Source organism: Microcebus murinus, chromosome 18, assembly GCF_040939455.1.
Source record: "Microcebus murinus isolate Inina chromosome 18, M.murinus_Inina_mat1.0, whole genome shotgun sequence".
Taxonomy (NCBI): domain Eukaryota; kingdom Metazoa; phylum Chordata; class Mammalia; order Primates; family Cheirogaleidae; genus Microcebus; species Microcebus murinus.
In genome coordinates, this window is record NC_134121.1 from 15,152,346 (window position 1) to 15,162,472 (window position 10,127).

At 50.3% G+C, this 10,127-nt stretch overlaps 1 protein-coding gene across 1 annotated transcript; it reads right to left on the bottom strand.

The window, feature by feature from the left end:
• Positions 1-4,281: 4,281 nt before the first annotated feature.
• SLC52A1 (solute carrier family 52 member 1) lies at positions 4,282-6,764 on the bottom strand. Its single transcript, XM_075994208.1, has 5 exons — positions 6,413-6,764; positions 6,043-6,231; positions 5,049-5,925; positions 4,829-4,952; positions 4,282-4,736 (listed from the first exon to the last, which is right to left on the bottom strand). Exons 2-5 carry the CDS (start codon positions 6,170-6,172, stop codon positions 4,524-4,526), a joined length of 1,344 nt encoding a protein of 447 aa, XP_075850323.1. The 5' UTR covers positions 6,173-6,231; positions 6,413-6,764; the 3' UTR covers positions 4,282-4,523.
• Positions 6,765-10,127: the final 3,363 nt, after the last annotated feature.

Consider the following 10,127-nt stretch of genomic DNA (forward strand, 5'->3'; position numbering starts at 1 on the left):
TCCAACTGCTTGAAACTTAGAGCTGCTTCTCTGCAGCTTCCTTAGGTCAGTCTTGAGGTGCAAACAGCCAAAAAACCATAGCTATGTTATCTCAACTGTGTGGCCAAACCACAGCTCTGGCAAGGATGCGATTAGGTTTACTCTTGGTTTCTGCACCTGATGGTGGCTACCTTTACTTTGGCACCTTTAACTGCCAAGTCTTCAAAGACCTGTTGACCGTGAGCCAAGATCTGGAATGTAATGGATATGTTGGTAACAGTGTTTACTTGAGCAGTTTATAATTTGGTCGGGTAGACTAAACGTGTGCAAGAAAGTGATAGAATACAAACTTCTTGGCTGGGTTCGATGGCTCATAGCTGTGATCCTAGCACTCTGGGAGGCTGAGGTGGGAGAATCACTCGAGGTCAGGAGTTCGAGACCAGCCTGAGCAAGAGGGAGACCCTGTCTCTACTAAAAGTAGAAAGAAATTAGCCAGACAATGAAAAATATATAGAGAAAAAATTAGCTGGGTGTGGTGGCACATGCCTGTAGTCCTAGCTACTTGGGAGGCTGAGGCAGGAGGATTGCTTGAGCCCAGGAGTTTGAGGTTGCTGTGAGCTAGGCTGATGCCATGGCACTCTAGCCCAGGCAACAGAGTGAGACTGTCTCAAAAAAAATAAATAAATAAAACACAGTTGGGGCCCAGCTCGGGGACTCATGCCTATAATCCTAGCACTTTACAAGGCCAAGTTGGGAGGATCACTTGAAGCCAGGAATTTGAGACCAGCCTGAGCAACATAGCAAGATCCCATCTATACAGAAAAATAGAAAAATTAGCTGGATGCGGTGGGTGCACCTGCGGTCCCAGTTACTCAGGAGGCTGAGGCAGGAGGATTGCTTGAGCCTAGGAGTTTGAGGTTTCAGTGAGCTATAATTGTGCCACTGTACTCTACCCAGGCAACAGAGTAAGACCCTGTCTAAAAAAAATAAATAAATACAGTTGGATTATTTTTCCTAAAGACCTGCCTTATATAAATATGTATTATCTACCTTTTTGTGTGTGTGTGGCATGACAGTAGCTGCATAGGTTATCTACCATTTTAAAAACCCTCTTCTCCAGTCTTCCATAATGTGGAATCTTTAATAATGTGGTCATCCACATGATAGATGTTTAGATTTTATCCACAGAAGTACCCATTAGTGTCTTACCTGTGCTACATGTGCCAGCATTCCACAGGCATTTCATTTAGTCCTTAAAATACTCCCTGTAAAGTAGGTCTTATGTCTCCATTTTTTCAGATAGGAAGATGTCAATCTTTTTCAATCTTTATTTTTTTTTTTGAGAGAGAGGGTCTTGCTACGTTTCCTGGGCTTAAGCAGTCCTCCCGAGTAGCTGGGACTGTAGGTGTATGCCACTGTGCCCATGTCCTGAAAACTGAGGTTCAATTAGATTAATGGGTTGACCAAATTCATACAGTTCTTAAGTGGCAAAGTTAGGATTCCAACCCAGGTCAACCTAACTAAAGCCCAGACTCTATCTCATCCCTCTGGAACATCAGATACCATCTCTGCTAGAAACCACAGGCCTTGTCAAATTAGATCTTTTCAACTATTTCGTGAGCCTGCCTCTACATTCTCCTCTCTTCCAAGTTGACCTGTGAAGAAGGGAGAGCCGCTATTTTGTGGGCCTCTGGAATCATGCAAAGTTACCTAAACAATCTGCCAGTTTTCTAGCTCACTCAATTTTGACATTTCTACAGTTTCACCCCTGGTTTCCTTGGAAATTCAGCTGGCTTTTCTTCATTTCTTTCTTTGGAGGTTTCTTTCCTTTTGTTGGTTAGTCATTTAGACATTTTGTTCTGTCACCTAGAATTTTTGTGTCTTGAACAAATTTGGAGATCTCAATGTATTTTTTTTGTTTAACAGTCTTATGCCTTTCTATATTCATAGTTTCTAATTTGGTTTGGTTTGAAATTGTTCTTTTCCCTTTTAAAGATTTAGTGTCCATAGCTACTTGATGCCATTTTGGTTCGGGGGACCGTGGGTAGGTTCTCCTCATGGAGATCCACCACTCCCGATGAGTCACATGCTGCTTGTACCATTGTCTTACTCCTTTATAAGGAGTCTTGGGGACCCTGGGCATCACTGCGTCCTGTGGTCATGGACCAGAAGAATTTTAGGGAACACCATCCAGGGTGGTCTAGCTTTAAGTATCCTACTTAACCTAATGTGGCTTACAGGCTCTCCCTATATGCCTGGCCTGTCTCTTGAAAGGCAAGAGGAGACTCTGGCATGATCTGGATAGAGTATGTTATATCTAAAGGTCTGGTCACCAGATGTGAGTTGTAGAAACTGCTTCTCTCATCCCTAAACAATTCCACAGTTGTAGAAGCTGACATTAACCTGCAATGTCCCTGATAGCCTCCTCAATGGGGATCTCCACCTCAACTCTTCCAGTTCCTTCCTCTACCTATCTCCCCCCCCCTTAACACATTAACTGCCTTATGAGTTGTATTTAACTCATGTTAGTTTTGACCCCACAGCCTCGTAGTAAAGCATATGTAACAACTCACATGTCTCTTCACCTTGGGAGCCGTGAGAACTATTTTTCAAGTTGTATATAACTCGTGCACAGAAAATAGTTAAAAATAAAATAAATTAGAAAGGATTGTTTTGTTTTTGAAGTTTTTATTCTATTTTTGTAATAAAACACTGTGGCCCCAAGGAAAAGAATTTTTTTCTGATGCGGCAGTCAATGTGTTAAGAAGTGGGGGAATTCCTTCTCCAGTTCCTAACTCCCACCGTGGAGGTTTTCAGATACCTGGGAAAATGAACTACAATCCATTAAAGCTTCTTTACAAATGACTGGGGAAACTGGGCGTTCTCACAGAGCCCTCTCAGCTGGAGAGGAGAAGCTCTCCTCCAAATCCAGGGCCCCACCCCAGCAGGCTAGGGCTATAAGCAGAACCCTTGGAGCACACAGACTTGGGCTCTTGCCTCCTCACTAATTAGCTGTGTTACTCTGAGTAAGTCGTGTTCTCTGGGCCTCAGTTTACTTTTTCTCTCTATAATAGGACTAATAACTCAAGCTGTTGGGAAGATTTAATGAGACAATATGTGCAAAGGGCCTAGCACATACTAAGAGCTCAAGGTTGGTGCCATCCCTTACTCCTTGCTCTGAACTGAAAATGAAGCCTTGGGAAGGAAGGAAGGTGCTGCAAAACGAAGTCAGGTCCCAAGAGATGTCAAAGCTCCTCTGCAGCTCAGCACTCTGCAATGGCTGGCACCACCCTACCCACCAAAACTTCGCCCCAAGCCTTGTTGTTCCACTATTGTCCGCCAGGGGGAGAAGAGGCGCACGTTCCCACAAAGGCCGCCTTCTCATGCGCGTTCACAGAGCCTTGAGAGAGCGTGGCCGTGCGGGGCCCCGCGGCCGTGCCTGCGCATGAGTCTCCCGGGGGCGGGGCGGGAGGGCGCACGCGCAGAAGGCTGGGCTTCCGTTCCGCGGGGCTGGAGTTGGGTCGGGAGGCCTGGACCCGTGGCGGGGACGGGAGCAAGGTGGCGCGGGGGAAGGCAGGGGCCCTGCGGGGATTTCTTCTTCCTCCAGGACTAGCTGTCATCTTCGTTTTCCAGAAGGGGCCACCTGACTCCTTTCAGAGTTAGCATGTCCTCCTCTTCGTGGATGCTCTTGAGTTTCAAAGAAAGGGTAGAGAAGCATTCATTAAGCCACTTCTGTCATAGCGTCTTTGCAAGGGAAGTGGGTCGACCTTAGGGGGTTTTAGATTGGGTTTTGCTTTGTTTGAAATTTTACAAATACCGAAAAGTAGAAGGAAGAAAGTTGAAGTAATCCATGTTTCCATCACCCCAAAGTATCTACTGCTGTCTTCTGAAAATGGATCCTAATATGTTTGTTCAGCAAGAATTTATTGAACACCTACCTGCACTAAGCACTTAGCACTGTTGGGTTGTGAGGGGACTACAGAGAGAAAAGAAAGATGATCAGGAAACAGGAGTTTTAGAAATCTGTGCAAATCTGTGCATGTTAGAGTAAGGGACAATCCCATAGCAAATGACAGAGAATCACTTTACTAAGAAAGATTTTATACAACTCACAACAAAATAATAATAATAAAAAAGAAAAAAAAGATTTCGGACAAGAAAACCTACAGAAGAGAGAAGTTGTGGATATAAGAAAAGCATTACAATCTGTATTTGACTCTAATTGCACATTAGAGAATATATCTGAAAAATTAACCCAATTCTCTTATTTCATTAAATTTTTCTTATAAGGTTTTCATCAGATTTTTTTAAAAATAAAATGCTTTATTGTACAAATCCCATGACAATCTCAGGCCCAGGGTCCAAGTCCACGGCCCCAATTTATCCCTGGCTTCAAGGCTGCTCTTTGGTCTTCACCCCAGCCTGAAGTGTCCATGAGCATGCCTGTGTGTCGGGAGGCCTGCTTGGGCTGCAGGGACTAGGGCACTGTGGCAGCCTCAAGGTGAAGACAGGTGGGGTGGAGTGAGGGCCCCATCTGCCCAGGCTCAGGGTTTACAGGGGTCCACACAATCCTTTCCACTGCGGAACACGTGGTAGATGCTGGTGGGAAGGAACATAGCGCCAGCGCCGAGCATGGAGCCCAGCTGGATGGCCACGCCAGCTGCCAGCAATGCAGACCGGCCCCTGCTATGCAGCAGGGAGCTGGTCGCCACCTTCACGTAGGAGAACATGCCCAGACACAGCACCCACGACAGCACCTGAGAAGGGGGACATAGCAGAAGGCTGAGCATCATGTGCCCCTGCTCCAGGGCAAACCCTCCTCCCCACTTCATGTCCCCACTGTGCTCACCACAAGGACCACCCCTGCAGAAGTGCCCACCAGGGGTGGGCAGGGGCTCAGGATTGCCAGCACCATCAGGTACGCCCCAAAGAGTCCGGCCAGCAGAGCGAGACCACCCAGCCCTGCCACGGACCTGTGGGGGGTGAGCAGAGACTCAGGGCTAGCTGCACCAGGACCCGGGCCCCATCCCTAGGTTCCACCCACTCCGGGCTTGGGGCCCCTTGTGCACCTGCACAGCACGCCCATGGCCAGGAAGCAGGCAAGGGGGTTGGCGGCACTGCCCAGCACCACAGCCAGGTGGTAGGCCAGGCGCCCGTAGGGCAAGCAGGAAAAGCTCTGCACTGCAGGCAGCACACCGTTGGTCAGCGCACTGGTGACGGCCAGCAGGCCCAGCAGGCAGGCACCCTGGACCGAGAGCCACCAGTGGGTCTCAGGGGCCGGGCCATGGTTGGTGCCCACTGACTGGCTCGGTGGCTCCTGCAATGGCAAGGCCTCTTCCTCCTCCTCCTCCTCCTCTGTTCCTGGGGTTGCCACTTGCAGTTCAGGCCCTGGGCCCCCTGTAGGTACAGATGGTAGTGATGGCAACAGCAACAGAAGACCATGGAAGGCAGCAGCTGAAGTTACCAGAAGGGCGGTCAGTGCCCAGAAGAAGGTGCTGGCAGGAAAACGCTCAGGGATGCGAAGCGGGGGCCCAGAGGTGCCGTTGGTGGGGGCTGGCGGGCACTCGAGGCGGCCCACACCCTGCACTAGGGCCAGCACACAGGGCAGCAGGGCGCTGAGCCCCTGACCCAGGAAGAAAGACCTTAAGAAGGGAGGTGGCAGGTGGCTCAGGAAGGGCAGGAAAGTGACATTAGAGGTGCAGCAGGCCAGTGCCAGCACCAAGGCCAGTGTTAGGAAGGCCACAGAGTGGAGCTGCCCGGCCACTGGTGCCACGTGACGCCACAGAGGGGCCAGCAGGGCTGTGCCCACCACGCTCAGCGCCTGTACCACCTGGATGGGGACCTGCTCGCCCTTGCCCGGCGCCAGCCGCCTCCACAGGGCCACCACCAGCAGACCCAGGTTCCCCAGCGCCACACACACAGAGAGGTATGCGGGGAGGCTCCAACCTGCAGGGAAGGAACGATGCCATGTCACAGGCACGATGGCTAAGGAACGAAGAGCATCCGCAGCCCGCCTTCCTGGGCGCACCTGCCCCAGCTTCCCTGCACCTCCCTCCCACTCACCCTCTGGAAGGTCTTTTACCACCACAGGCAGCTCCACCCAGATCCCATTGATGGCAGCCCACGAGCCCATGCCGAAGAGAGCCACCAGCAGGTGGGTCAGTGCCAGACGGCCCTGCGTGGGTGCTGCCATTCAGCCCAAGGCGGGGCCCTCCAGGACAACGCGAAGGTCACAGCCAGCTCTTTCCCCACCTAGGTGCAGAGACGCTTTTGCTCTTCTGGGAACCGAAGACCTCTGGCAGGGAGCTTGGAACAGGCATGCGAGGCACGGAGCCGGACTCGGAAGACAAGATGGCCAGACTGCCAAGACCCGGGGATCTGGCGGGAGCACCGCGCAGGGGCGGGGATGGGGAGGAGGAGGGGCTAAGCCTACCCTGAGGCACCGGCCGGCGGGTGCAGGGAGCGCGGCGCGGCGGTGCGGGCGAGCGGAGAAGCAGGAAGCCGGCCCTGGGCGCCGCGGCCGCGGGAGGGCACGACGACGGAGGCAGCCGGGCTTCCTACCACGGAGGACCAGGCGTCCGAGCTGTCGAAGCAACTCGGCACCGCCCCCGCGCGCGGACCCCGGGACCAGGGCATCGCTCAGGCGCCACGCGCACGCCCGGGTTTCCTGGATGCAGCAGCCACGTCGGGCTTGGGGAGGCCGTGGCCCGGGCGCGCTCTGCCCGGAATGGCGCCGGTCCGGGCTCCCCGCGCCTCTGGGTCCAGCACCCGCTGGTGTTTGCTGCTGCCACGCGAGGGCGCCGCCTCCTGCCCGGGACGCAGCCCCAGCCCGAGCCCGCAGAGCCAGGGGTGTGGCTGGGATTCGGGACGCTGCGGGCAGGCCTGTCCGTAGATTTTAATTTTATTTATTTATTTATTTTTTTGAGACAGAGTCTCGCTTTGTTGCCCAGGCTAGAGTGAGTGCCGTGGCATCAGCCTAGCTCACAGCAACCTCAAACTCCTGGGCTCAAGCAATCCTGCTGCCTCAGCCTCCCGAGTAGCTGGGACTACAGGCATGCACCACCATGCCCAGCTAATTTTTTATATATATTTTTAGTTGGCCAATTAATTTCTTTCTATTTATAGTAGATACGGGGGTCTGGCTCTTGCTCAGGCTGGTTTCGAACTCCTGACCTCGAGCAATCCGCCCGCCTCGGCCTCCCAGAGTGCTAGGATTACAGGCGTGAGCCACCGTGCCCCGGCCTGTCGGTAGATTTTTATTTATTTATTTATTTATTTTTTTTTTCCTACAGCAGCATGTGAAAGTAGATTTTTAAATCACAAAATAATGCATGCTAATTGTACACAGAATCGTCAACGCTGTTAAAGAGTTTCAGGCCGGGCGCGGTGGCTCACGCCTGTAATCCTAGCACTCTGGGAGGCCGAGGCGGTCGGATTGCTCAAGGTCAGGAGTTCAAAACCAGCCTGAGCAAGACCCCGTCTCCACCAAAATATAGAAAGAAATTAATTGACTAACTAAAAATATATATACAAAAAAAAAACTAGCCGGGCATGGTGGCGCATGCCTGTAGTCCCAGCTACTAGGGAGGCTGAGGCAGTAGGATCGCTGAGCCCAGGAGATTGAGGTTGCTGTGAGCCAGGCTGACGCCGCGGCACTCACTCTAGCCTGGGCAAGAAAGTGAGACTCTGTCTCAAAAAAAAAAAAAAAAAAGAGTTTTAATCCTCAGAGGAAATGAGGCCATAAGCCTAAGTGACTTGCGTGGACTCCAGTAGGGTAGGACTGGGACCAGGACCCCAGCCCCGAGTTCTAGGCTGGTCCTCTTTCGGTGGCATCGCAACAGCTGCGTTCATTTGGCTCAGGCCTTAAATGACGTGCTTGTTCACTTACTGTCCATGTCAGGGATCGCTCAGGCAGACCTTGTTCTTGTATGGCCTGCGAGCTAAGAATGGTTTTTACATTTGTAAATGGCTGGAAAAAATAATCCAAAGAAGAATCATATTTCCCAACATGTGAAGATTATATGAAATACAAATTTCAGCGTCCATCGATTCAGTTCTAGTGGAACACAGACACCCCGTCATTGACATATTGTCTGGGGCTGCTTTCCCGCTAGAAGGGCAGGAGGGAGTGGTTTCCATGGAGACTGCCTGGCCCTCATAGCCTAAAGTATCTACTATCTGGTCGTTTACAGAAAAAGTTTTCTGTTCTATCTCCCTCACTAGGAGGTAAGTTCACTGACAGGAGGTACTTTGCCTATTTTACTACCCATCCTATTCTCAGAGATCATAGGTGCTCAAGTTGTTGTTGAATGAGTGGACCAATAAAACCCTAAAATCTGTGTTTTTTAAAAAACACAAACTCCTTCCATTAGATTTGTTTTTATATCATGTGACCATGTACCAAGGCAGCTATAAATTATTGTATTTCTGTAGAATATGGAAAATAGCATCTGTCTTATCTTTGCTAAATGTTTACAATTTCTAAGTAAACTTTTCATCTCCTAAAAAAAAAACAAACAACACACAAAAAAACCCACAAACTCCTTAGGTGACTTTGATGTGTGATAAGGTTTGGCCTTACCACTTGGCCTCACTACTGAGGGTACAGGCTAAACCAGACGGAAATGTGGCCAAATGGAGGTTCCCACAGTTAATACCGAACAATGGTATTTGTAATACTCTGAGAAGATTAGAATTAAAAAGACACGATCTGTTTATTCAACACTTTTTTTGTGCTTATTATGTGCCAGGCACTGTTTTAAGTATTTTAAAAATATTAACAGGCCGGGCGCGGTGGCTCACGCCTGTAATCCTAGCACTGTGGGAGGCCGAGGCAGGAGGATCCCTTGAAGCCAGGAGTTCGAGACCAGCCTGGGCAAGAGTGAGACCCCCGTCTCTACTAAAAATAGAAAGAAATTATCTGGACAACTGTATATATAGAAAAAATTAGCCAGGTATGGTGGCACATGCCTGTAGTCCCAGCTACTTGGGAGGCTGAGGCAGAAGGATTGCTTAAGTTTGAAGTTGCTGTGAGCTAGGCTGATGCCACGGCACTCTATAGCCCGGGCAATAGAGCGAGACTCTGTCTCAAATAAATAAATAAATCAAAAAATATTAACAAATTTAATCCTTCTAACAGCCCACTAGAGTGGCCACCATTGCTATTATTTTCTCATTGTTCTCTGACAGCAGACAGCTACTATTATCATGGCCCCATTTACACATGAGGAAACTGAGGCCCATAAAAATTAAGTCACTCCCCCAACCTTCCACAGGGAGGAAGCAGAGCTGGGATTTGAGCCTTGGTGATGGTCTAACTGCAAGGCCTGCCCCTTAATCTAGGATATCACTTCATCTCTAGGCCTGAGGCGTCTGCCACTGCTTATTTGTGAGTCAGTTATCCACAATTTATAACCAAAATTCCCTGTGTGTTAGGGACCTTGCAGGGGAGGAAAAGAAAAATAATAAAGTACGGATGCTTCTCTTGCAATGAGTTTGAGACAAAAGAGATCACTATGTCTTGGGAAATGAAGTTCTGGCTGAAGAGAGGCCGAATGCTAGAAAGGCTGGCACAGGAGAGGCGAGACCCACTCCAAGGGAGTCCTGGAGCCGGCTGTGAACGGTTATTGTTCCAAGTGTGCCTGGGGTGGTTGTGGTTCCCAGGATTATAAAAGTGCCTTGTGTGTGGGGCCCACTGAGGGATGGATACTTGAAGTGGGAAATGGAAGAACGTTACTTAATGGAGAACATCACTGGGCCCTGCTGTGTCCCGAGATCAGATTTGTTCACCTGTGGGGTGCGAGGGCTCATGGAAATGGGAAGATGGGTCATTGTGGGTTTCGATGGGAGGTGCCTCAAACCTTGGGATTCACCCTTAATTTTCACAGAAGAGCAAGGGATGGGATGGGGAGTAACCAAGGAGAAGGAGCATCTAACTTGCCAAGGTGCAGAGTCCTTCTCACTTGGAGGATCCCTGTGCTTCTTGGTGGATGGGCTCCCCTGGGGTACTCCACAGAGGCTAAACAGCCCCAAGGCTGTCACTTGCCAGCTCAGCTCACCCTAATGCTATAGCACCGAGTGCCCCAGGGAACAGGGTGTTCCCGGCAATTAGCACTTCTTAGGTAGGGAGTGGTGAGTTTGTGGGGAGC